Here is a 27,012-nt window from a genome sequence, read left to right as displayed (position 1 = left end):
TCTCTCTAAAATAAAGAAAGAAATTCTTTAAAGAAAAAAATGCATGTTCCATCCCAGTCAGGGCACAAGCCTAGGATGCGGGTTCGATTCCCAGGCGGGGTGCGGAAGGGAGGTAACCTATCGATGTTTCTCTCACTCCCCTCTCTCCCTTCCTCTCCACCATATCCTAGGGTGAGGGTTAAGAAAAACACCCCGTAAATACTTCAAGGCCAACCGAAACCTGTATTTATTAAGCATCTCTACTACATATGACATAGCAAGTGTTCTTCGCTGCTGATACAAACAGTAAACACCTTGGGAGCTACATCAGAAATGTCACACACATCAGAGGTCAGGTCACCTCAGACATGTCACGATAACATAATGTTGGAGGTCAGAGGCCAGGTCTACGACCTTCTTTTTCTGACAGTCACATCCATAAAACCAGCCTCAACTCTGAGGACTCAGGAGAAAGGCAAGCAACAAGCTCTCCCCCCACCGGCCACAGGAAAGAGGGCGTCGCTTTGGTCTGTGTCCACTGCCACATTCTTCTTCAGCCCCCAACCCACCACTCCTGGGCCTACTGCCTCTCACTCCAGCCACAGCTCGACCAGCAGGGTAAAATGACTTCTAGACAGTGACCCTGAAGTAGAGGAACACGGAGCTTGTTTAAAATGCCCATGCGCGTTTTATTAATAAAAACTAACAGTGCCAGTTAAACAAGTCCAACAATTAAAGTCTCTTTAGATTCCATAAAATATTACAGAAAAGTTTATTTGTGTTTCAATAAAAAGACTATTGTTTTAGAACAGGCAGCTAACAGCAACTGTGCAGTTAAATGGTTCTTTGTGAATAAATTTTAAAAGAAGCTACTGCCTGTCCTCCAATTCCTTTCTCTTTTTATATAAAAAAAGAACTATTAAAAATGATTGACAAATTTTGAGTTAAAAAACTGTTAAAACATTCTCTATATTTAATTTCAACTTTATAATAGATTACAGGAAGATGCTTACGAAACAAATACAACATTTGTTTCAGTACATGTCTTTAAATGATAGACTTATAAGTATGTAAACACTATATAATAAAAAGTTTCCAAACGCTGCCTGTAAGAAATCAGGCAAATTTTACCATAAGCAATAAACCATTCCAAGCCTTCCAGAGAGTTTTCGAAGCTGCACCAGCACGGCAGTAAACTTACCAAACAAAATAAACACAAACACACAAAAAAGAACTTTGTAATCAATATGCTTGCTGCAACGTAAACCTAAAATTTAAAAAAAAAAAAGGAAAAGTATGAACTTAATGGAACCACGCAGTCAATATAATTTAAGGGAAAATAAAGTGATAAGATTTATGGTGCTCAGTGTTGAAAAGCAGAGCTTTGCCATTGGCTTGGTTCTGTGGCGCCACAGGACGCAGCAAATCGAAGCTCGTCCTGGAGCCTCACACGCTGCCAGCTGGTGGCGCCGTTCACGACACGCTGCAGACGAAAGGCACGCGGGGCGGCCTGGACAGGATGACGATGCTTTCTCACTGATGCAGATGGAGCACGACTTCCTTAGCAAACTCAGCAAAAAGTGTTAAGGGGCAAAAAGTAACTCTGAATTACAAAAATAAAGATAAAAATAAAAACACACAATCTAAAAAGTAAATACAGCCCTGTGTCAGCACGCTGGAATCGCACACACCGTAGCCCGTCTTCAAAGACCCTGCGGAGAGCCACCCGAGCTTGCTTATCCGAGGTGCAGGTCAAATTCAACAGCTTACAGTATCTTCTTGGGAAGAGGCCACAGAGAAACAGAAAAGCCCACATAAAAAGTTTATCTTCCCTAAACGTGTTTTCCTGAAGCTGAACTGGAGGGGAGGCGGGGCGTGCGAGGGAGCAGGTCAGTCTTCCTCGTCGTTATCGTACTCTTCATCCTCGTCCTCGTCCTCCCCGACATAGGACACTGGGGTCTCCACCCTGGACCCGCTGTACTGGGACCCGCTGGAGCTCGTGGCCAGCATCCCGTCCGCACCGTTGGTCAGGTCACTGCAAGGACAGGAAGTGACACAGGGGTCAATGCCACGTCTCTGCACCAAAGACGGCCTGGGTGGTTTCAATGACATGCACAGAACGGAAGGTCTCACACAGCTGCAGCCGAGTGCCAGCGCTGTCACCGGTTCCACCCTTCTCACATCCTGCCCCCACTCTGCCCTCTTGGATACAACCAGTGAAACCGAGGGGAGATTGGCAAGGCCATGATAGTCTTTCTTCCAACTTATTATTACATCAGAAACAAAGGCCCCAAGTGCACCAACTAAAGAACCATTACATCCTTCTTCCTAGACCTTTTACTTAGGAATTCCCTGATCTTGAGGAAGGAGAAATAAAACGATTAGGAAGAGGGGGCCCCGGGATGACACGGGCCCTCCAAGCAAGGCTCCTGGGACAGCAGCATGTGGGAGGGCACCCAGCAAGTTCTGTGCGTGTGCATGTGTGCACGTATGTGTGGCTGTCCACGCTCGGTGCAAGTGTTACTGTGTTGAATGTGTGCCTGTGCAATGGTGTGTGTGTACACGCACGTGTGTGTGCACTATTTGTCCCTAGGACCCACCTCCAGCTCCTCTGGTGTCTGCAGAGAGCCCAGGAAGCTGAGCTGTGACCTGTGATTCTCATGCAGACAATCTCTCTGCAGCCTGTACTTCCGGGAAGGCTCCAAGGACCCCACGGCCTCCCACAGTTTTGTGAAATGGCATTTGCCAAAGGTCAGTGAGGATGACCCTGGGCAGGGCCAGCAGCCCAAAGGGGTGGGTGGAGCTGCAGGGCTAGGCTGCCCAGCACTACACACTGGTCCTCGGGTGGATCTCCGCATTATGTTCCCGGGACCCTCAACCAGGAACACGAGAAAATATTTGGTTGCCACAACTGAGGGGGTTAAGTACTGGCATCTGAGGCTGAAGGTGCTACAACAGCCCACAAGACACAGGACAGTGCTCACAACAGTTGTCTAGTCCACAACGCAAACAGTGTCCCAGGTAAAGACTCTGGCCTCAAATGGTGAGAGGTTTTAAGAGCTGGGACCCCGGTGAGATACGCTGGGTTCAGCCGCCACCCAGTGTCCCAGTGCAAAGCGAACCAGACACAAAGGGTTAACCACAGTCCCAGGGCACCATCGGGTGATGGCCCACACCAGCCTCACAGAGTGGGGGCAAGGGCACATTCCACTGTGAGTTATAACTTGCTTGGGTTATGGTCAAAAGTAACTTCAGTTTCTTAGCATTTGAGTTGAGCAGCAAGAAAAGGCAGACAAGACCCATCAAGTATCGAAGGGAGGCCAACCTAGAATTTAAAATTTGTTAGAGATCAGCCAGAGGCCAGACTCGGAGAACGCCTCCTGCAGCACACAGCGGTTGGCGTCAACCCCCAGGGAAGTCTCACACAGCGAGTTTGTTCAAAGACAGGGGACCTGAAAGGGTCAGAACTGCACTGGAGACGTGGCCACGGAACACGTGAAAAGGGGGCTCCGGGGGCACAGCATGAGTGCGTGACACGTGCTGCTTTACTCGGACAAGACGGACCCGGAACCCAGGAGGTTTGCAGCAGCGCAGGAACCCGCCCCGGGCCAGAGCGGCAGTGTGCTCCAACGCCGAGCAATGGCTTTATGGGCATAAAACCGCATCACATTACCTTAAGGCCTCTTACTGGCATTTATTAACGCTGTACAGTAAAAACTATTAAATATTGTACGCTTTGACAAAGTAATTCCACATCTGGAAAATCCAGCCGAACAAAACGAGTCAGGAAGAGTGAAGAATGTAACCATAAAGCTGCTTACTGCAGCTTTTCCTGTAACCGGGAGCCACCTCCACGTCCAACTACAGAGGGCAGCTCGGCCGACTACCGAGCCTTCCTGAAACGCCGCCCTGTGCCACCGTGAGTGCCGGCTTTTCTTCTGAAATGGCCGTGGCTTCGCTTTCCTCACCATAAACACTGACATGAGTCTCGGGAAATGTAATCAATAAGATGAAATTTCCTAAAGATGAAATTTCGAAAATGCCCCAATTCCCTTTTGGAACAACCAATGTTCGGTATTTCACAGACAGAATTAAAGATTGAGCGGACCTCTGTCACACCCTGACCGCGTCCCAGACCCCTACAAGGACTTCGCTGCTCCCCGAAGCCTTGCAGTGCACCCACGACCAACCCGTCACCGGCCCGGCCGGCCTCACAGGAGCGGCCAGGCTGCAGGGCCCGGGGCCTCACACCCTCGCTGCCCACTCCCGGCTCCCTCGGGGCCACAGCGGGGCCTTGTCTGTGTCACATGGAGACCCAGCGCGTGCTGTTCGTGGCCGTGGGCGCTGCATCGAAGGTGTGAACACTGTCCTCTACGAGATCGACCCCACTCTGTGGGATCCCCAGGCTGCTAACTTCTCATGTATTTTAAGAAATTAAACATTTACTAATACTTAGGATGAATAAACTAGTATGTACAATGTATAACATAAAAGTAAGACCATTGCTCTGTCAACACTTAAAGCTAAAATCATCTTCATCTATCTTTAAAAAACTTAGGGATGAAATAATTCTCAGTGGGATTGCTAGTCAAAGATAAAATACACACTGATTTAAATAATAAAGCTCCAGGAACAGAAAAAAATACACACAATGGCAAGTAAAGTGAAAAAAGCAGGGGACAAAATTGTGTATGTACACTGTAACCTCAGGTGTGTTATAAGAAACAGAAAAAGCCCTGGCTGGTGTGGCTCAGTGGACAAGGGCACCAGCCCGCGAACCAGAGGGTCGTTGGTTTGATTCCCAGTCAAGGCACAGGCCTGGGTTGCAGGCCAGGTCCCCAGCAGGGGGTACATGAGAGGCCACTGATCCATGTTTCTCTTTCTCCTTTCTCTGAAAGTATATAAATAAAATATTTAAGAGAAAAGAGAAATAGAGAAAATGACTGAGAAATACTGTCACTCTGGCTGCCAGCAGTGGGGTGCGGGTGGGTTTCACTCCCATTTTTCACTCTACGTGGGGACAGACTCAGTGTGTAGGGTCCTCCGAGCAGGGAGAGGCTGCTTTGGGGGGTCCTGCTGTCTGGACAGCCGAGGAACGGGGCTCCTGCTGCCGGGTGACGGGGCCCCTGCCAGCCCGCCCCAGCGCAGGACTGCGCTCACCTGGCAGACAGCCTCGTGCCGTTGGAGGCGGAAACCGATGACGTGACGAACACACTGCTGAGTGACCCGTGAGCCATTTCTGAGAAGAGAAGAAGACAGAGCAGATGTCAGGACGCAGAGACCACAAGGCACGGAAGCGCCGTGCCGGAACGGAGGTGGGGGCCCAGACCCCTCCGATCTGCCCCGTGTGTTCTGCGCTGGCCCCGCCGGCCGGAAAGCAGCCCTGCTCATCCAGAGCCTGGCCACAGGGCCAGTCCCCTGAGCAAGGGCACGGCAGCCTTTCATTCACGTGCAGTCACCAGTGACAGCAAAGCTGTGCCACTGAAACTCAGCAGAGAGCAGGGACTGAGAGGGAGGAAAGACCGGCACCACTCCCGTCCTGGGTGCAGCGGTCTGCAGTGAGAACGGAGTGAAAGCCAGGGGACTTCGGTGACAGGTCGGCGTGGGTGTCCCGGCAGGCCAGCCGCTGAAGTCTGGAGGGCAGGACAGAGCCAGCCCCTCCGGATGGTCCACAGTCTGACGTCTGCTTGCTCTGGACGGCTGGGCAGCCTGGGGTCTGATCCAGTGCTATGGCTCTTGGGGGAGCAAATCCGCACCACAAAGGGGAGCAGCGATGGCAGCCCTCATCCCCGCAGAGCCCCTCTCCATCCGGGGCAGCACCTTTCTCAGCAAAGAAGTCACCAGAACGAAGGCCAGAGAACCTGAGCAAGAGCTCACCAAGAGAACGCTCCCACGCTCTGGGCATCAGTAACCACACAGAACATCAATACTCCTGGTTACTTTGCTGCAGTGACCAATCCACTACCTAAGGAGAAATGTCCACGCCTATTTAATGCCTCAAAGAATTTCAGTCTCTTCCTTTGAGGGGCCCTACCTGGAAGGTGAAATCATGACTTAACACCTGTATCATATAAGCTGCATGGGCAAACCCACAGGATGCCACTCATGTCCCGGCGGGAGGGGGCCCTGCCAGGCGGCCATCCCGCCAACAGCGCCCATTCCTATGGTCCCCAAAGCCATCTCGTTCCCTACCTGTCCTTGCTCTTGGTGCTGCACCCGAGCCGACCTCAGCAGTGGAGGCCAGGTGCCTGGGGGCTGGGAAACCGTCCTCACTCTGCCGCGAGGCCACCAGTCCCTGGGGCCCACTGACCTGTCACGTAGGGTTCCAGTGCTTTGGGCACCAAGCTTCTTGCCATTTTCAGGTCTTCGGCAGAGCAGCTCCCGGATTCCAGGCCGTAGGCCATCCCCATGCGCTTCAGCACTTCTATGTCGTCGTGGATTTCAAACGTGTTGTCAAAATTGAACAGGTACTCGAATCTGGAGGAGACAGTCCCTGTTAGAAAAGTGCCATCTTCAAGACGGAGACAGCCCTGCTTGGTCCAGGAGTCCAGCCCCTTCCTCGGGTGCCCCCTCGTCGGGTGTGGTTACAAAACTCATCAGCTCAGAAACAACGCCCCGCAGGCACGGCCCCGGCACAGGCCGCCTGGCGCCCTCAACCAGCTGGGCTGTGTCTGAACAGCCGTCCCAGTGACAGCCCTCACAGTGCAACTTACTTTCCTTTTAGAAGAGATGCACAACTAGGGAAAGAAGAGCCAATTTCTAAATTAATTACACCAAAAGAGTGTACTTAATGATCATAGATACTTCTACAAATAAGTTAGTGGGCCGCTGAGAGCACTGACTCCAGCATTTTTCACTGCTGACGTCAGACTCACCGCTGAGACCACGGGGCTCCTGGACAACCGACTACCTACTTGTCGTTAGAAATGCTGCAGTCGATGACAGTCTTCTTGCTGGTGTTCACGATGATGAAAGGCAAGTGTATGACAGAGTTGGGCGGGGGGGGCCGGTTGGCCTGCTGCTCTGCCTGGCGGTTTCTCTGCACCAGATTCTTGAAGGCAATTTGCTAAAAGACATGAGCAACCAGCACAGCTCTCACACCTGCCGCCGCCCCACCGAACACCTCCTCCCCAGGCATCAACGACTGTCCCTGAACCCCACGGGACGGCGAGAGGGTGTGGGCCCTCCTTTGCAGAGCAGAGCAAACAGCTGCCCCAGTGAGCCGCCAGCAAAGAGAACGCATCCTGAACAACACAGTCCCTGGAGAACCGAGGCTGCGGAGACACACATCGATTCTAGAGGTCATGGTCCTCCCACCCCTCCCTGTGGACCTGCAGCTTTCTGGGAAGGCAAAAATGCTCCAAGGCAAGGGTGTCTCCTCTGGGGACACAGGTCCTCAGCCTAAAGCCAGAAAGCCAGGGCCCTGGACCCTGAAATGACATTTACCATCAAGATAATTTTCTTGACATTAATGCAAAGGCAGAAAGATTCCCCGCCTCACCAGCCAGCTTTCTGCCCAGCTGCCCAGTGCGGGGACTCAGGAGCTCAAGGCTTAGTGAGACGGAGGCAGCAACTTGGGTTTTTTTAAGTAGTTATGATGTACCATGAATACAGAAAAGGAGAATGATTTGTTCTAAAGGGGGCAACTGAGCGGAACAACTTGGAGGCTGGGAGGGGCCGCAGCCAGAAGCAACCTCCCCTTCCGGCAAGAGCCGTGGCCATTACTTGCTCTTCCCTCTCCCAAGTCCCTTCTGCCCACCTTGGCTCTGTGACCACTTCGTCCCTTGCCAAAGCATCCCCTCAGCTGGTCTCCTAGGGAGAGGGTCCAAGATGCCTCTCTTAAGGGCAACAGAGTAACCGAGGTGAGGGTAAAACATCCCCACACTGAGCGTGCCTGGCCTGGGTGAGACACACGCCCTTTGCGGTGGTCCCCACTCTGCTGGATGCTGGGGCAAATGTTGCAAGCCCCACAGTGCCCCCTCGTGGCCTTTTCCCATGTTCTGAGATCTCCTAACCTCAGCATCTAGGCCTGTCCGCAGACCCCCAACGCTTCCTCCCAAGGGTCCCACCTACTGCCACAGCTCTAACACCCCCGACCCTCTGGTTTTTGGACACATGCCTCCAGGTTCCCAGCAGCCTCCAACCTGACCACACGGTCCATGGCCTTGCCACCCTTGGGGTCCACAAACATCTCAATAAATTGCTGCTGTGCCCTCATTCCCTTTACTGACCAGCCACCACTTCTGGTAGCAGCTGGCCCCCACGCCCCAGGTGGCAACCCCAGCGCAGAGCTGCCTCTGTCCAGAAACTGGCCACCCCCCCTCCGAGGGGGAGATCTTTACACACGTGTTTGAGTATTCGCTTCTAACCCAGAACATGCACCCCCAGGTCCCCACAGGGGTGAGGCTAGTGCTCAGGGGCACCTCTGCAGGCCCCGGGGGAGGGCAGCGCAGCTCACCGTCCACGTGTGTCTGAGGCACGCTGACACGCATTCTCTGACCACATGTGCCGACCGCTGGCCATGCACAGCCAGGACGCACCTCAGGCTCACTCTGCACCTCGCCCCCAGTCTGGGGTCCGGAACCCGGAGCACACTGCATACGTACCCCAGAGAGCTTTCGCACGCTCCTTCCTAAGGGGCCGTCCCTGCTGCCCTTTAAACACTGTGACGAGCGATGCACACACTCACATGGTCACACTCACACATGCACACTCACACAAGTGCTCTCACACTCTGCCTCTCTGGCCACAAGGCCCATGTCGATGAGAGTTCATGTCAATGACATAGGCACAGTGAATATTTATGAAATTCACATTCAGAATCTCAAAGGAGAGACTTTATTTACCACATAGGAATAGAATGGACTGCAAGAGACTGCTGTGGAGAAAAAACTAAATTAGTAGAAGATATTAAAACTACCTTGCCTCCAAACGTAAGTAATTCATTACCTGTAGAATGAGTTCTTGAAGTTGAGACTGTTTCTGTTTTATTCTTTCAAGTCTTCTTTGTCTCTCTACCTTCAAAAATAAACCATGAATACCAGAAGTCAACACAACTGATTTACTACAGCAAAGTTTACCACCCGCATCAACACAATGTCGCCTAAGCAGGCTCTTGCAGAGAATGTCCTCCCTGGATCTAACGGTGAGAACCAATCTGGAACACAGCACCTGTGCAAGCTCTTCTTCACTCCGACTGCACACGCACTGCTGCCTTCGCTCATCTTCTGTATCTGGCTGTGTATTTTAAAGGTAGTGCCAGGTGGCTGCACTGGAGTCCACGCCCTTGACTGCCCGACCGCCGCCCCACCTGCAGGGAGGGTCTGCAGAGCCCGCACAGGCCGGACAGTCCACCACCATCAGGTGGGAAGGACACGCCCGGTCAGAGACTCTGGGATTCGGACCAGCCTGGTCCGCACGGCCCAGACCAGGCACAGAAGCGCAAGGCCCTGAGCAGGTCCCGATGCTGCCGACAGAAACGGCCGCTCTGGGGTGAGTCTACACGGACACACGGAACACGACAGGTTAGTGGCGAACCTCTAGATTCTGACATTCCTGAGCTGAGTTGGTGGGCAAACCGATCCATTTGATCTCCTTCTTCTCCTTGGAAATGATGTTCATGGCCATCAGCACGTTTAAGGCATCATAGACCCGCCGCCGGATGTTCTTCTGGTCGTATGCCTGGCGAAGATGAAGGGGAGTTTTCCACATGATCCAGGACGGCTCACAGGCCAGTGTGAAACGCGGGCCCTGAGCACTCAAGGAAGTGTACCATCGACTTGCCTCGTGAGGCACAGACCCACTGCGGCAGCTGCTGGCATCGCTCTGAGCACAGCTCCACCGAACTGGCCAGCGCGGACCAGGCAGCCGCGCCAGGCCAGGGGTGCCTCTGCAGGATGGGGTTGCCCAACTGGCAGAGCCAGAGCACATGCACAGAAATATTTAGGGGTGACGGGGCATCATATGCACAAATGGATCCAGAAAAACTCCTCTGTACAGTTCTCGGAACTTCTCTGTTTGAAGTTGTTGCACATAAAAGCAGAGGGGGCATGGCGGCGCCGGTGCGTCCGCTGCTCCCGAACGCCCCATGCCCAGGCCGCACACACTTACCGACTCATTCGGTAAGATGTGGTTGTCGGCAGCACTGAACTCTGCGACCAGCTCATCGGCCACCTCGTTGTAGGACGTGGTTCCCTTCCGCTGCACCTTCTCACAGACCTTCATGGAGAAGTGCCTCAGGCCCTTACCGTTCTTCTCTCCTTTCCTGTTGCGTTTCCTTCAAAAATACAAAGGAGAAGTAGCAGCCTTAGCATGCCGACAGCCGGCCCTGAATTAAGACGCACATCCACCTCAGAGGGCCAATGGGCTGCACAAGGGCCCCGAGACCCGCGGGGGCTGCAGCGCAGGTGACCAGGCTACCAGGGGGCCTGGCTCCACCCCTGCAGAGCACACTCAGCACCGTCGGCGGGGACAGTGTCTCCTTTCTCTCTGTGAAGGCCAGACCTCACGTGTGTCTGTACCTTCAACTCTCAGGAGGAAGTAGGGCATACATCCCGGGGGCAGGGCCCAGCACGTATTTGGTGGGTATTGGTACACTATACTCTGCTCCTTGGAAAGATGTGGGCCAACATCAGGAATTAGGAAAGTTTTACTGCCAACCCAGGACTTTCTAGGCTAAATCTGAGCGGCTAACAGACAAGGGGAGGCCGAGACCTAGACGGCCGGGCGGCAGCGAGTGCCGGAGCTGAAGCTGTGTGGGTCAGATCAGGAGGGACCCCAGACGCCTGAACTTTTTACGTCGCCACATCCAGGAAAGGGCTGCTCTCAGTGTGTAACAGGATGCATTGTGGGGACTGATGATTTTTGCTTGAGAACCAATACAGACATGATTCTATAGCTTTGTTTTCATTAGTTTTGAAGGAAAGTTGCAGAGCTGACCTTCGAGTAGAATCATTTTCAAATCGGTTTGCTTTAGAGGAAGAAAGGCTCAAAGTAACCATGGTGGGGCCACCCGGTGGGGACAGCGCCATGAAAGGGCAAAGTTACATTTGGCTGCAGCGGGCAAAGCTGCTGTGAGATCCATCCCATCTATGCCACGTTTCCGAAAGCTACTTTCCAGTGCAGGCAATGGACAAAGTTACCACTGTGCTGAAAAGCCAGCTCCCTCCTCCTCTCCCGCCAAGAACTGACCACACCTTACAGTGTAGTGGATGCGTCACCCCAACTACAGGGGGCAGCTCTCCCGCCCTTTATGGTATAATCATCACCGCCCAGCACTACAGGGGACAGCTCTCTAGTGTGACCGTCACTCCGGAACTACAGGGAAGGTGGCTCTCCCACAGCCTGACCTCCTTTACGAGGAAAAGCATGACATAACTATGCATCTCTTACGGACACGTGTTGGACATTTTCCATCCACGAGCCCCTGTGACCCTACGACCACAGAGAGCTGGGGGTTCCAGTTCTAGGCATGTGCTCACCCGGCAGACCAAGGTGAGGGGTCTGAAGGCTGGTTCTGTGAGACAAAGTGCGTGTTAGGGGTGTGTGGGCTTCCTACCACGATAGTGTTGGGCGCTGCAGGTCTCTGAGGCGTACCAATTACCTACAGTCAAAAAAGACAATTCAGAACACAATCAGAAATCTCCCACATATGACGCTGCCATTTTATCATTTCTCATTATCTACAGCCATGGTTGCATTTTATTAACCACAGATATCAGAGAGGACAATGACAATGTGAGTAACCCAGCAGCTGACCCTTTGAACTACAGACGGCAGGGCCACGCCTGTTCTGAACGTGTCTTCGTTTCCCTTCGCCAACCTCACGCATCTTCTCCAGGCAAACAAAAGCAGCGGGGAGGCCAGGCAGCACGCACGAGAGCCTGGGGAGGTCATGTTCAGCGGTGGGGCGTGTGAGTCACACGTCCCAGGTAGAAGTCTGCAGGGGACTCACGCGATTCTGGCTTTCCTCTTGCCCTCTTTACTTCCCTTTTAATCATATAGAGAAGGATAAAAATCTATCCTTCAGTGGTGCCAAAATGAGGCCAATAAACAAACAGAAAACAGCTCTCAGAACAAAAGGCGCATCAGCTTAATCATGTGCGAAAGGCCCGTCCCATGGCGGTTCTGCGGGGGAAACCCAGGCACCCCAGACAGCGCAGGGCAGGGGATGAGAGGGGATTAGCCCTGGGAGCAAGGCCAACGGCCCCACTGCCCACAGGAAGGCTGGAAGCCAGCACAGCGCTCAGGGGGCGGGGCTGGCTGAGGCCCATCCCTTCACCAAAGGGAAACCTTACTTTGTCTCTCAACAGCAAGTACTCGCCTCTTTGGTCCCATCAATTAATATTCAAATGCTAACATGGGGGCACAAAGACGTTGCCTTGCACAGCCAGATAAAGCCCCAGCTTCCCTGGCAAACACTGTGATCTCACTTACAAGTGGAATCTGAAAGAGCAAATAAACAAGCCAGAAATAAGACAAAACACCCCAAGCTCAGAGGCAGAGGGCGGGCAAACCGGGTGAAGGGGTCACAAGGTACCGACTCCCGGCTACGAAATTAGTAAGTCACGGGGAAGTAATGTACAGCACAGAGACCATAGTTAGTGACACTGCAGCGCCTGTTTGGAAGTCGCTAACACAGTAAACCTTAAAAGTCCCCATCACAAGAAAAAATGCTCTGGCCACATATGGTGACGGATGTTAACTGGACTTGTTCCAGTGATCACGTCACAGTGTACGAATACCGCGCCACAAGTACCCTTAAAACTAATATAATGTATGTTGTGCGTTTATAGCTCTGTAAAAAATAAAATAAAATTTCAATTTTTCAAAGCCCTTGCTGTGTGACTCTATCTACACTGATTAAACCAACCCAGGAGATTGTTCAGAAACAGTTTCTCAGTTTCTGCCCAGCAAAGTGCCTGGGAGACCTGAGGTCACAGGACGTGTTAACGTCAGGCACCCAAATGCTAGGGCAGCCCCACCCGAGGGCAGAGGGCAACCTGCGGCCGCAGGGACTTGCTGTGGTCACTGCCTGGCTATTTTAAGCTGGACACTCCCTCCGGCCCCCTTCTTAGCAGGACAAGTGTGTTACCTGCCACGGCCCTGGGGCAGCTGACCCGGCACTTTGCAAATTACCCCTAAGCCCAGGGATAACCTGTCAAAGTTAATGATCCACAAACCACAGAAAGAAAAACAGCTCAACTAAATTTCATTCTTTTAATTCACATTTCCAATGGTAAGAGCTTCATCACAGCATTTTTCAAATGGCAGATCACCCTCATTCGAAAGTCATGAAATCAAATCAGTGAATTTTCTGAAAAATAAACAGGACAGAAAAGGGAACAAATCCCCCAGCAGGGAGAAATGCCTTGTGAAACTTCTGTTTCTGTTAAATTCGTGCACACGTCTCCCACTTACGGGGCAGGGGTCGTGGTGCAGTCTGGGAAACACGGAGACCTGTCACTCACGGCACTTGCCCAGCACATTTTCCTGGACCTGGCCGGCTACGTTCTCGGGAGCAGATTCGGATGCCAGCACGGCCCACGTGAGTGGACACAGTGAGACTCCTGCCCCCACGTACTGCAGCTGTGTTCAGAAGAGGGCTACCAAACTTCGGGTCAGTGCCCCAGTGGACACTCGGCCTGGGCCCTGAGACCAGCGCCCTTTCTATTGCCCTTCCCCAAGCTGCGCCTCTTCCTTAGTTCAGCTGCTCTGCACTAAGCACAGAAAGCCAGTGGGCCACAACACAGCAAGCGCTCACTGTGAAAACAGCCTTCCTGGATGACAGGACAGGTGAGCGAGGAAGGGTGCCTTGCACCCAATGGCCGCCACCCTCGCCCTCGTGGAAGAGTGGAGGCCACCAACACCTGCGGGTTTTCTCTCTTGGCTAATCCTTTGGTATATGAAGTTTTAGGAGATATACACTTTAATTCATAGTACCAGGATTTTGCAAAGAATGAATTATCTTTACTAGGTCCATCCAGAACAGCTTGATTCAAATCAGTAATTTAACTTTCAGACTGACAAAGCTAAGGTGCACCAACAGAAAAATCTCCCCATAATTTTCCTCCCATCTATTTATATCTGAAATAAAAACCAGAACTGTTCCTATAATTAATGAAGTATTCCCAAGCCAAATTCTGCTACAATATACAGTAACTACAAAATATGAATTATAAAACATAAAATGGAATGTGTAATGTATCAAAAATATATTCATTGAAAAAAATATTATGTAACAAATGTGGCTTGCAAAACTACTGCTCCGGGAAAAACCACGGCTATTCCCCTGAGCAAAGTGGCCGCATCCTACTGACAAGAGCTTAGTGTTGAGGGGCAGCCACATCCCTGCCAGGGGCGGTCACCTGGAAACAAGGCTGGGACATGAACAAGCTTGGGGAGGTGGAAACACCTTTCTCTCCTCGTGGGGCACGTGGTCCAGGAACAGGGATGACTTCAGCCTAACCAGAGTCACGACGGAGAGAGGTCTGCTAAAGGTGGGGTGGCGGGGGAGGGAGGGCCACAAGGTCCGGGAGTGCAGACCCACCTCTGGCCCCTCCTGCAGAACTGGCGAGGCCAAGGACACGCCTGCCATGCCGTACCCCGACAGCCTGCGGAACCCTAACCCCACGTGGCCTGCACACGAACACCACCCTCATCTCCCCGGCAGCTAACGTCGCCCTGAGCGGTGTCGAAGCCGCCATGCGCCCACACAACTCCATGCTGCTCTACCGGAGCCCTCCACGTCACACCTACGAAATCTGTCAGGGGAGAACACAGAAGCACTGGGGGACCACCTGCGTGTCAACCACAACACTCCTGAAATCCCTGCAGAAGGCCACTGTCCCCACGCTGCACACACTCAACAGGACACTGCGAAAGCAAGCCTCACACTGCAAACGCAAGCTGGAACCTCAGGGGCACTGTCCCGAAACCACAAGCCCACCCTCCGGGGCCCCTTACCACTTGCTGTGCAATGTTGACATTGGACTGTCCGAACGTTTTTGGCAAGAGCTGCTTCCCAAGCGTGCTTACTGTGGAGGGGTGAACAGCCACTAAGGACACGACACCTGCGACACAGGAAACGAGAGGTTAGTGCTGAATTGAGGCTCACAGTGAGTCTCAGGACAATGAAGCTTCTGCTTAGGTCTGACTTTCCCCACTTCTACCACTTTAGATTTGTGGGTCAAGGACACACACCTCTACTAGGCTTCATTCTTAACTTAAGGGGGCTGGATGGCCATGACTGCTGGCTCTCCCACACAATGAGTCCCTCTCTGGGGTTGGGGACTCAGGTCCCCCCAGACGTTGTCACCAACTTGCCCCAAATCCGTCTGTCCATCTACAGAATGTTCTGATGGGACTACAGGCCCTACGGACCACTCGCAAAAAGCCACACAGAGGTACCACAGTACTGCCCTTCATTCGTTCTGGCACTCGTGACGAGTGCAGAAACCAACGAGTACCGAGCGAATTTCTCAAGCAACAAGTGGTGACGTCCTTGCGGGGCAGCATCATAACTCACACGGCTCCTGGCAAGTGCGACGAGTCCCGAGCAAGTGCCGAGTGCTGAACCGTCTTTTTCTCGTCAACATAGGACACGTACAGGGTTTGATGGGTCCTGAGGCCCATGAGCACTGAGGCATGGATGTAATTCTATGACAATTATAGAACAGAATACCCTCAGGAGAAGACTGTGTTGACTTCCAGGCCATTACCTCATGAGAAAAGGAGAAACCCGGGTCTGGTCCTGCCTCTCCAAACCCTCCGGGACTCCCCGGAGCAGACCGGCCACGGGTGACCTGGGAGCCAGGCCTGTCCTCTCGGGGTTTGGAAGTGGTGGTTCTGCGGCCAGGGCCTCAAGCGGGGCTAACACGGGGCCGCCATCTCCCTTAACTCCCACCAGGGTCAGCATCATGAGGACCTCCAAATCACCAGTAAGGCATCGCCTTCCACTTAGCCTGGTCTAAGTTTTCATTCCTTTACAGTGCGTGCATTTGAAAGAACTTTATAGAACAGACTTCCTCAAAATTCAACAACCAATGAGTTTTGCTGCTACATACAAACACAGTAATTTTTCTTTAACAACCTAACTTGACCAAGACAGGTATTCATCCTTCAAGTGGCTAAATATGAGTACTGAAACAACAATAACAGATATTTAAATTATTTTTGGTAAAAAAGTTTATCTACTTTAATTATTTATCTTCCTCTGAAAAACAGGTCTACAGGGTGAGGCAAAAGTGGGTTTACAGTTGTAAGTATGCAAAACAGAGTTTATTCCTGTATTATTATTTATTAATTATTGTATTATTTCCATATGAACAATTGTAAACCTACTTCTGCCCCGCCCTGTGTATCTTAACAAAAGCAAATGCTTTGGAAGTTGTTTTAGGTATGTTAAGTTATTTCAAAAGACAAAAATAAAGTTATTCTATTTTACACTGATATTTAAAAAACAATTAACTATATTACTTTCCAGATCCAAATATACATTAGTATAATAAGTTTCCAGCAATACCAAGTTGATTCATTAAAAAAGGTAACTATTTCTTAATTTGCAAGTGATCCTCTGATTTTCAGTGAAGTGGAAGAAAGGAAACAGACCTTCTTTGAGTCAGCGCTTACGGCCTCGGCCAACATCAGCAGTCCGGGCAGTTCTTGTGACATCCCATCTCACAGCTTTATTCTGTGCATCAACTTGTGGTGGCCAACACACCCAGAGACGGACCAGGTGGTCATTTTCCACGGCTAGGCCTGCAGGTCCGGCCACAACACCTGCCCACTCCACGGGACAACACACCCTACCCACGACCATGGCTACTGTCTTTCTATAAAAGCCATGGTCAGAGCCCCAGTCAGGGGGCTCCCCGCTTCACACCCCAGCTGGGGAAAGGAGGAGCACTCTAGGGGTTTCGGGGCTACGGGAGAGCTGTGAGGCGGAAGTGGACGGGGCCAAGGGCCCCCTTCTTCCATCTGCTCGCAGACACCGTTTATTGTTCCCACCAGGGTTTCGCCCTTGTGTTGTTCCTGAGAAACTCTCCGAATGCAAAGCACTGTACTCCAGAACACCTAGAGCTACCTACCATTGTCCTTCCACCGTCCTTTCACGGGAGAGCCGTGAGCGGCAAAGCTCACCTTACAGCCCTGCCCGGCCCCGCCTGCAACTGTCACTGCTTGCCGGATGCCGCCGGTCTGTTTTCCGGCTACCCACACACGAGCCCAAGAGCAACGTCAGCGCTGCCGCTGTCGGCACGGGTCATTACAGTTTAGACAGTGACTTATGTATTGACCAAGCTCTGCAAATTAGTTTACGCTGGTTTTGAGACTTAGCCATGGAGAAATCCACTTGATTTTCTTCAGTACCATGGTGCTATTCCAGTATAACATTAGAACAGAGATGCTGTACGAAAATACTCTCAGCACGTGACTACTAAAACGCTGCAGCTGTGTGGGGGGCCACCTGCCGCCGAGCGCGGCTCCCTCCCCGGCGTTTGCTCTCCAGCAGATGTGCCAAAGGGAACCGGGGTGCCAGGTGACCTGTCACGGGATTCACCGCAGCACCTCCAAGTGGCCGGTCTGCATGCACACACACACACTCGCGCCACAAATATGTGCACACAAACACACACCATATGCACAACACACCCAAGGAGTCGACTCAGTAAGACTTGGCAGTTTTTGTCAATCTCAAGAATGAAATGGCATTTCATTTTTTTGTTTAACCTAGCCACAGAAATTAGAATGCTTTGCCCATTTTTCTGATAAAGACTGCCACATGCACTCCATTTACTGGGGGGGAGGAGACTGACATTCCAGTTACAAGATGGGTTAAATTCTGAGACGGCCCGGGAATCTAGTCACTGGAAATAAAATGGTTTCAACTGTAAAATGTACTACACAACCTTTTTTAAAAGAACTCTATCATAAAACATTTTCAAATATAACATTATAAAATGGAGAATTCCTTTCTTGGCAAGAATATGAGTTAAGAATATACATGGTCTGAACTGCTATAAGCATTAAAAAAAAGGAATTCTAAAAATGTTATATAAGCATATTTTTATAATTAGTAATCACATTCTATTTATGTATCGGTTTTAAGGTATCTTAAATTATGAGAACATAAGATTTAGTGTTTTCTCGAAAATAATTTTAACCAATTTAAAGTTTTCAGAACCTAATGTTTTAAGAGTTACTATTTTGCCCACTGAGCCGCAAATATTTCCCTTGTTTCTGTGGCCCAAACAGTCACGAGAACATGACCGCCCCGCACGCTGCACCTTCCCAGTTCTTGCACGAGTGAGAGCAGGTGCTGCCCACAGTGGGCACCGGAACAGCCAGAACGGCCTTCTTCTCGGGCCTCAGGCACCGACAAGCAGCTTCCTCCCAGGGCCACCCCAGCAGCCACTCCGGACCCATGCACACATGCTGCTCATCAGCCAGCCACGCACACTGGGACCAGTGGGCTCTGCAGGGAGCTCCTCTGTGGGTCCAGGCTGAGGTGTGCCATGGCCCCAGGCTGCCCTCTGGCAGTGTGAATGCGGGCAGCCCGGGTGACCTTCACACCACTACTCCACCACACAGCAGGCCGCCGGCTCCTTGGTCAGCATTTCATCGAAGAATAGTCATCCCCTCGTGCCCAGGAGGTCACTGCCACACTGCAAACGTTCTTTGGGTTAAAACAGAGGACAGGAGGTGAGAACCAGCTGACACCTCTCCTCCACGTCCCCCGGGGGGAAAGCCAAACATCTTGCCACTCCCTCCTACAGCTGGGCTCCCCTCCTGGCCGCTGCAGAAAGACTGGTTAGGCTTTACCTGCCATGTGTGTATGTGCACATTTGTATGCAATTGGGAGGCTTCGGTTACCACATCTCAAGGATTACAAAGTAACACTCAGCTCTCAGTCACACATCACTGCTAAATTTTCCCCTTCCCACCTCAGAGCCTACGGCAGAAAGACAGTACTGCAGCAGAGGGGAAGGACATGGGTCACAGGAAAACTCCCTTAGCAGTTGGACAACAGATGCAGGATGAAGTGGTCCAGGCTGACGCAAGAGCACATGGAGACAGGCCCGGCCTCCCGGGAGCTGAGACGAGACCCACACATACCTACCACAGGGGGCCTCAGAGCGATCCAGGAAGAAGACAGGTTTGGGTCAGTAATCAGTCAACAGGCATTAGAGCTCTCCATCAAAATGGTGCCAGACAGCAAAACCTGGCATCAGAAACCGACAGGAATGGCCCAGCTACGAAACCCTGAAGTTCCACGCAGCGTGGAGAGAATTACCACATGTCTCAAAGCGGTACAGGCATGGATGCCAGGTACAGAAACGTCTTCCCCGAGGGACACATACACTCACACAGGTACAGACAGGGGTGAGTGAGCATATGCTATTGTATGAAAATAGTCTCTTCTCGGTTAGAAAAGACAGGAAGCATGATGAAGTGCGGGCAGAGACATAGAGTACAGGAGGAAAGGTGCACTTGAGCTGAGGTCCAAGGTCAGGTCTGTGCAGGGGACGGGCAGGGAGCAGACCATCACAAAAGGCTGTGTGAGCGCCTGGGTGGGGGGAGGCTGCCTGAGCCCCATCACCGCTTGGCTGGAAGAAAGACCCAAGTAAGAACAGTGAGAAGAAAGGGTGAGAAGATGGGCCAGGCAGGAGCATGCCCAGGCTGAGGAGCAGGGGAAGGGAGGGGCCTTTTGGGACGGGCCCAGCACTATGGACAGACCCCCCAGCGACTAAAGGCCACGGGAAAGCAGAGAGTGAGAGGAAAGACCGATTAGGGCACATGCACTGAAAACAGACGACACCAGATGCCAGTGGGGACTTGGAGCAACTGGAGGCAACACGATGCAGCCGTGCACATCTGCCCTGCAACCCAGTTTCCACCCCTACGCGGCTGCGCACAGCACCCAAACCAGTGTGCGTGCAAAGGCTCACACAGTGTCCTGCCAGGAGCAAACAATCGGAAGCAGCCCAGATGGCTGTCACAACTAAAACTGCACAGAATTTACTGTCCAAAACTCCACACTGGGACTTGTCTTTGGAACCTGCAAATGCAAAGGCTGTGAGTTCGGTGCATTTTTCAGTGTATAGTTTTGAAACAGAGCTGAGTCTCGAAGGCTGTGGTGGTCAACTTTGTGTGTCAGTGTGCCGAAGGACTTACTAGCACCCAGTTATCCAATCTCACACCAGCTCAGGGGCTGCTCTGGAAGCTCTTTGTGGACATGATGAATACTGACGATCATAGACATTAAGTGAAGAACACCTGTACAAACCACCTAATCGGCTGAAGACCCTGACAGCAAAACCTAAGGTTTCCCTGAAGAGAAACTGCCTCAAGACTGCAGCCCCAGGTCCTCCGTTTCCAGCCCCTGCAAACTTCAGACCTGCGAGCCCCATATCACACAGACTGACTCCTAGAAGGAAATCTCTTCCATGTATGTTACATGCTTTCTACCAGCTCTGCCTGTCTGCAGAACTCTGGCTGATACAGGGGTAAGTGGCCAGGAGGAGGGTGGTGCAAGGAGGCAGTGACTGGGAGCGCAGTTAGGACAAGAACCCCAGTGTGCAAGAGTGGCGCAGCAGGAGGGCAGCAGGACCCAGCTGCAAGGAAGTGAGTCAAAGCCAGACTCTGGGAGGCGCAGACAAAGAGGGAGCTGGACTCTGGGTCTGGCCTCATTTCAAGGCATTGAGGGTTCTCAACTGAGAGTAGCAAGGTTCCCAAGAGGTGGCAATACTCAGGCACTGGCCTGCTGCTCCTGAACTCCCGGTGGGTGGGCCCGAGAGCCACAGTGAACTAGCCCCACAGGTATAGGGTGCAGGGCAGAAATCGAGGCCAGTCCCTACCACTGATGCCGCAGCCTCCATCCTGACCTGGACCACGGTCTCCTCCTCAGGACCATCCCATCCTTACTACACAGTGAGAACCAGCTGCTGCTCTTCAGTCACTCCAGAGAGACTGACTCTCCAGGACATGCCACTGACCACTCCCCTGGGTTCCCAGACAAGCTCGTGGGAGGGTCTGGGCCTTACTCACTGTGACCCCAAGCCTTTGGAGACTGCTCTAAAGAAGTGCTCACAGTGACCACTGAATCAAATGACATCCCAGTGTGTTGCTCACAGGGCTCCTCAATCTAATGAAATACTAATAAATAACCCAAAGTGACAGCTCAAGTTAGTGCAACACCACTTAGAACTACCCTAAAGTGCATGAACCAGAAGCACAAGGGGGCTGCTGCTGAAACCCGTCTGTCAGGGCACAGGGGCGTGGCCCGACGGGCCTGCTCTCTCCACTTCCAAGCCCTCCCCCACCCCCCGCGGTCAGACCAGCACAGACCAGCATAGACCACCACTTGCTGCACACTGGTTCTCTGACAGGAGCGGGAGAAACATGGTGCCACTAGCCTTGTGGGCTCTGGGAGAGCTGAGTGGGTCCTGGAGAGGTTGTCCTGTCCCTTCTCACAACAAAAACATGGCTCTGAGGTGGTGGGACAGGGCCAAGGAGGCCACACCGGTCCCAGCAGAGCTGCAGCACAAGGCAACCGCTACAGGCCTGGCAGAAGGACAAGTATGGTCTGGGCACGCAGTCCAGGCAGCAGCAGAGCAAAGGCGAGGGGGAGGGAGGAGGGCTGGAAAATGAGCTGCAGGCACTCCTCCGAGTGAGATGAGGGACTGCAGAGAAGCCACAACACACCCAAGAGGGATGCAAAGTATTTTAAACGGTGCAGGCAGCTAGCACCAAAATATTTCAGTAGAGTCAAGAAACTATTATTTTCTGATCCTTCCAATTCAATTCCTTGGCTCGCAAGCTCAGCTGGAGAGGAAAGAGAGACAGCCAGTGTGTGGTCATAAGTAAGCTTACTTGGAGAGAAATTCGAAGTGAAAACCAGAATGAAAGACTTCCATCATTTCCAGGGAAGCAAAGTTTGTGGACTTTTTCATTGTTATTTCTGCTTCATCACTTTAATAGGAAATGTCATGCCAGGCTAGGGGACTCGGTTGGTTGGAGTGTTGGCCCACACACCAAAAGGCTGCAGGTTTGATCCCCACTGGGGCGCCTCTGGGAGGCAACTGATCAATGTTTCTCTCTCTCTTTAAATCAACAAGCATATCCTTGGGTGAAGATTTAAAAAAATAAAAGAAAATGCCATGCCTCAAATTTCTGAAACTTTTACATGTCCAATTACTTACACTGAATTTTTCACTCAAGCAATCTGTGAATGCCAAAAATTAGCATTCACAACATATCAAGATTTAAAAAGTGTATAAACTTTTTGAAATCCCTCATTGGGCTCTCCATCCCTGGACAGAGGAAAAAGAAGGCATCTGGGAGAAAGCAGGGCCGCACCATGACATACCAGGACCAGCGACACCAGGGGAGCAGCGTGGGCCTGAGGCCTGGAGCAAGAGGAGGAAGAGATCAGCTGCACCCTGGATGGAGACAGGCCAAGGGCAAGGGCGGCCAGCACTCGGCCATGAGCACAAGGTTCTGCAGAGCAGAGAGATCCTCCGTGGGCATCTGAAGGTAAGTCTCAAAGTTACAGAGGGGACGCAGTATGAGCCCACCAGCTCATGACACGACACTCCAGACTCAGTCACATGGAATGTGGCTTCGTAGGAGAGGGATGAGGATGGGGAGGGAGCTGGCTGGGCTCCTGTCCAGTGCTCACAGTAACGGATGGACTGATGTGAAGGGGCTGCGACACAGCAGGGAAACCAAGTGAGGGCCCCAAAACAGTTTCAAATTCCCACATGGATATACAGTAGGCATCAGGAGATCCCTTATTAGGACCTCACTGTTAAAGTAAAAAGCTAGTTTTCTATATGACAATCATTAGAAAAACCAGATATAAGTAATCCTTAAGCAGAGGCTAAGCCCTAACACCGCACAAGGTCTCTTGGCCCCCAGCCGGGCTGACACAGATTAAGTGGATGTGACAGCTAGAGCCACGCACATGGACTTCATCCATTCCCACAAGCAAAATCGCCTTGAGACAAACCGGACTCTCCCGCGGGTCTTCCCTGAGCAACAGTATAACAAGCTGCACCAAAATGGGCTTGCTCAGACCTGCCATATCGAAGCTCCACACCAGCACAGCTTTACAACCAGCCAGGCATCACACGCCAACACTTGACAGGTACGTGTCTTTCTGATCCAGCAATTCCACCTCTACCGTGTTACCAGAAGAAGTAGCCAGCGTGCTCACGTACACATTCCGAGATGTTCATCACGTGTCACTTTTAGGAAGGAAGCTGCAAACTGTGGGAGCCCTGGGAAGAAGTGGCTTCAACTGCTTCTCCCTGAACTCCAGTGATGCAGAAAAATGTTGACCCCCAAAGAACCATTAAAGATACACACACAGACGTGGAGCCTCCCATTCACACTGAGGCGCGCACCGCACCATGAGCTCTGAGATCGTAGGTGGTTCCGTCTGCTTCCGTGTGGCTGGCCACAGAGCAAACATCTGCCGAGCGCATGTCACCCAACCCCCAGCCATGAGGTAGACGGGAATACAAGTGCAATACAAAGGCATACTGCGGATGGACCTATGTTTCTTACTTCTACAGTTCCTCAAGTTTTACAAATAGTGTGAGACTTACAAGTAAAAATAAACTCAGCCACTGATGTGCGTGCCCAGGTGGTAGGTCTGAGCTTTGAACGCTGCTTTTCCCCTGCCCATCCAGGAGCCCCCAGACAGGAGAGCCCTTCAAGTGGGGTTTCCACTGTTAACAAGGGGCTTTCATGATCAGAGACATTCATAAATACACCAGACTGAACACATTTAGCGCATTTCCAAACTAGGTGCCCTTACCTTTTCCAGGACTAAGGTTCTGGTCTATGAAGACCTTTAGTTCCCCATTGGCTTCAATTAGACCGGCCTGCAGAAAACAACAACAGCCGTAATAAATACAACAGCTAGTAGAACGAGAAAGCGACAGTTGTGAACACGCCATCCTTCTCAGAGGGTGGTGTAAAAGAACAGGTTAAAAAGACGAAACAGTGACTGCTGTGCAGACGACTACAGAAAGCCGTGCAGGGACACGCCCAGGTCCTCTGGACGGGGCGGCCTCAGCCCACAAACTACTTGGCCAGCATAAAGAAGATCATTTAAAGATTTTAGCCTTTAAAGCTTAGCCCTTGCAATATTAATGAAATACTGTTTTTATTTATTAAATGGGTACACATATTTTAAATGGTGATGCCTGAGGCTGGCAAAGGCATACGGCAAATGGATGTACAAATTCATCTGACTGTCTTGAAAGCAAACTGGTAGTTTGGCCTGAGAACAGAGCAAGGATCTTCGGGTGAGTCAGAGCCCCAAACAAGGAAAAAAGTGCTTCTTTTCATTAATGCTTGTCAGTGAATGTATTTTTGAAGGTTTGTTCAAAATTCTTCATGTAATATGACTGACTGCAAATTGTTAAAGATAAATGGTCATAATCAAAATAATTTATCTAGGCTGCCTAATCTTAGATAGACCGAGTTTTACAAGTCCTTTCCAGAAAGAATGAGAACCTGGGGAATATATGAACCTAGTGTGATTTGGTCAGCCAGGTAGCAGGTTCATTTTCAAAGCTAAGCAGGTAATGACCTTACAGCAGAAGATGCCAGAGCGGGGCAGGTCACCGAGCTGCCACATGCAACTAATCTAAACCGACTTTTTAAAGAACATTTATTTATTTGCTTTTAGAGAGAGGGGAAGGAAGGGAGAAAGAGAGGGAGAGAAACGCCAACGTTCAATGTGTGAGAGATACACAGATTGGTTGCCTCTTGCATGCCCCCAACTGAGGACCTAGCCCAAAACCCAGGCATGTGCCCTGACCAGGGACTGAACCGGTGACCTTTCGGTTTGCAGGCCAGCTCCCAATCCACTGAGCCACACCAGCCAGAGCTAAACCAGTTTTGATACCAGTTCATCCTACTCTTAAATGCCCAGAGATACAGTACAACGGATTTTCCCAAATAAAACCTGAATCCAAGCCTCCCTCCACCCTCCTGGCCACAGATGCACTCCTCCTAATTCTGCTCTCCATAAAGGTGACAGAAGTCATTTGTGGCTTGAAGACCAGCCCAGACTCGACACACACTCTGCCTGCTCCAGGCTGTGTGGGGACAGAGGGCCCCTCAGACACTTTCTGTCTCCACCCTATCCGAAGGTGCACAGCGCCCCCTGGGGCCACACTACTCTCCACAGTGGCTGGTGCAGGAGCAACCTCATGGCACTAGCATCACTGGGCAAAGCCCCACCTCAACCCTTTAAGAACATTCCACTAGAACCACTTAGGACAACATGGAATTCAAGAGAACAGCTGGTCTGTCTCGAGCCCTCACGAACTAATTCGGGTTCCCATGGAAAGGCTGTCAGCCACGACCCACCCAGCAGAATCACGGCTTCAGCCTTCTCATACTGGCACTTTTCTAAAAGACCGCTCACTTCACGAAGCATAAGCCCCAAAGGACAACTGAAGAATTTAATAAATACCTCACTCACTCATTGACACTGGTGAAGTGTAGCAAGAATCAACTAGGTATAATAGGAAATTGCTGTCACCTTTTTGAAAAAAAATCTCGCTACTAATTTGACTCGTTTGGTCAAATGTAAGACACCCCACTAAGTCCCGACACCTGGCCTGTCCCCAGGTGAGGACAGCTTACTCCCCACATCTCTGCTTCATTCCCAGGGCCCCTCCCACTGGATCTCCCACCTGGGTGAATTTGAAGTCCTGGCCTCCATCGCCCCCTACCTGCAGACAGGAGGCAGCAGCACCAGCCCTGTAAGAATTACAGCAGGACATGCAAACCTCTACAAATCCACACATGGCGACCAAGCCTCCTGGTCTGCCCAGGTCTAAGAAATTTCTGAGGGCTCCTGGGGCGTTGGGCTGCCAGTGCGCAAAGCAGGAAGGTCCTGTGCCAGCAGCAGAGTGGTCACTGTGAGTAGTTTAGTGACACCTCCAAAAATGTGTCCACTGGTGCCAGGGTAAACAAGATTTATGAGTGGCACAAACCAGGCTACCTCCACCCATGCCCTGCAGCAAACTCTTCCTGGCTCCCGAGTGGCCGGTCTCCTCAGCACCCAACCAGCACCCCCACCCTGGGACAGCGCTCCCGCCCACTCGGCCTCTCTTCTCAGAGCCCGAGCCGGGGGATCAGGGCCGAGCCGGGGGATCAGGGCCGCGCGGCACACAAGGCCTCTGACCTGTCTCTTCTCCGCCGGTTCTGCAGACGGCAGGTCGGTCCGAGGCCATGCCGCACAGCGCGCCTCCGGGAACCCAACTGCCAGCACCAGGGAACACTGAAACGAGCCCCAGCACAGCGCTCCTTGGGGGTTCCCAACGTGAAGTCACTCCCACAGGTTTGCGGCACAAAACTTCAATCACACAACCACAGACACGGAATTTAAAAAAGCATCACAGAGCCTGGCACCGCGGTTTCTCCCTCACATCTGGTTCCCGGAGGCTGTGACCTGCACCTACTTCCTCCATAATAAGCATCAAAACACAGGTTGTTTTTTATTTTTTAAAAGGTCTTTTACTGAAACTGCAATTAATTTTAAGGTAAATGTACTGGACTTATTTTCTACAAAATTTTTATACTTAAGATGCAAACCCAGCTTCCTGTAAGGAAGCATCAAACTGCTAAATATATTAACATAAACCAATATCAAAGGCACTCATTTCCCATAATTAACCTTAATTTCCTTAGAAAAACTACACTCAGCCTTTTATATAAATAAAAGCTGATTATACTTGTATTAGCTAAAAGTATCCTGTTAGTAGTAACAGTAAGAGTCCTGGCTGGTGTGGCTCAGTGGATTGAGTGCCGGCCTGAGAACCAAAGGGTCGCCAGTTCAATTCCCAGTCGGGGCACATGCCTGGGTTGCAGGCCAAGTTCTCAGTAGGGTGTGCATAAGAGGCAACCACACACTGATGTTTCCCTCCCTCTCTTTGTCTCTCCCTTCGCCTCTCTTTAAAAATAAATAAGTAAATAAGTAAACTTTTTAAAGTAGCAATAACAGTAAAA

At 51.4% G+C, this 27,012-nt stretch overlaps 1 protein-coding gene across 1 annotated transcript in view; it reads right to left on the bottom strand.

Annotated features, from left to right (window-relative positions):
• Positions 1-199: 199 nt before the first annotated feature.
• The window catches only part of TFDP1 (transcription factor Dp-1), a 43,073-nt gene continuing 16,260 nt past the window's right edge, over positions 200-27,012 (bottom strand). The window contains exons 3-12 of the mRNA XM_037125676.2: positions 23,801-23,867; positions 14,944-15,050; positions 11,460-11,581; positions 10,090-10,255; positions 9,517-9,660; positions 8,929-8,997; positions 6,894-7,045; positions 6,290-6,456; positions 5,140-5,218; positions 200-2,014 (exon numbers count right to left, since the gene is read on the bottom strand). Coding sequence (XP_036981571.1) covers positions 1,870-2,014; positions 5,140-5,218; positions 6,290-6,456; positions 6,894-7,045; positions 8,929-8,997; positions 9,517-9,660; positions 10,090-10,255; positions 11,460-11,581; positions 14,944-15,050; positions 23,801-23,867 — 1,218 coding nt within the window. The 3' untranslated portion in view covers positions 200-1,869. The remainder of the gene's footprint in view (positions 2,015-5,139; positions 5,219-6,289; positions 6,457-6,893; positions 7,046-8,928; positions 8,998-9,516; positions 9,661-10,089; positions 10,256-11,459; positions 11,582-14,943; positions 15,051-23,800; positions 23,868-27,012) is intronic.

This window comes from Artibeus jamaicensis, unplaced genomic scaffold (assembly GCF_021234435.1).
Source record: "Artibeus jamaicensis isolate MK-2021 breed Jamaican fruit bat unplaced genomic scaffold, CSHL_Jam_final scaffold_833, whole genome shotgun sequence".
NCBI classification, from domain to species: Eukaryota; Metazoa; Chordata; class Mammalia; order Chiroptera; family Phyllostomidae; genus Artibeus; species Artibeus jamaicensis.
Note: the sequence above shows the minus strand (reverse complement) of the source record. Positions and strands in the feature narration are given on the sequence as shown.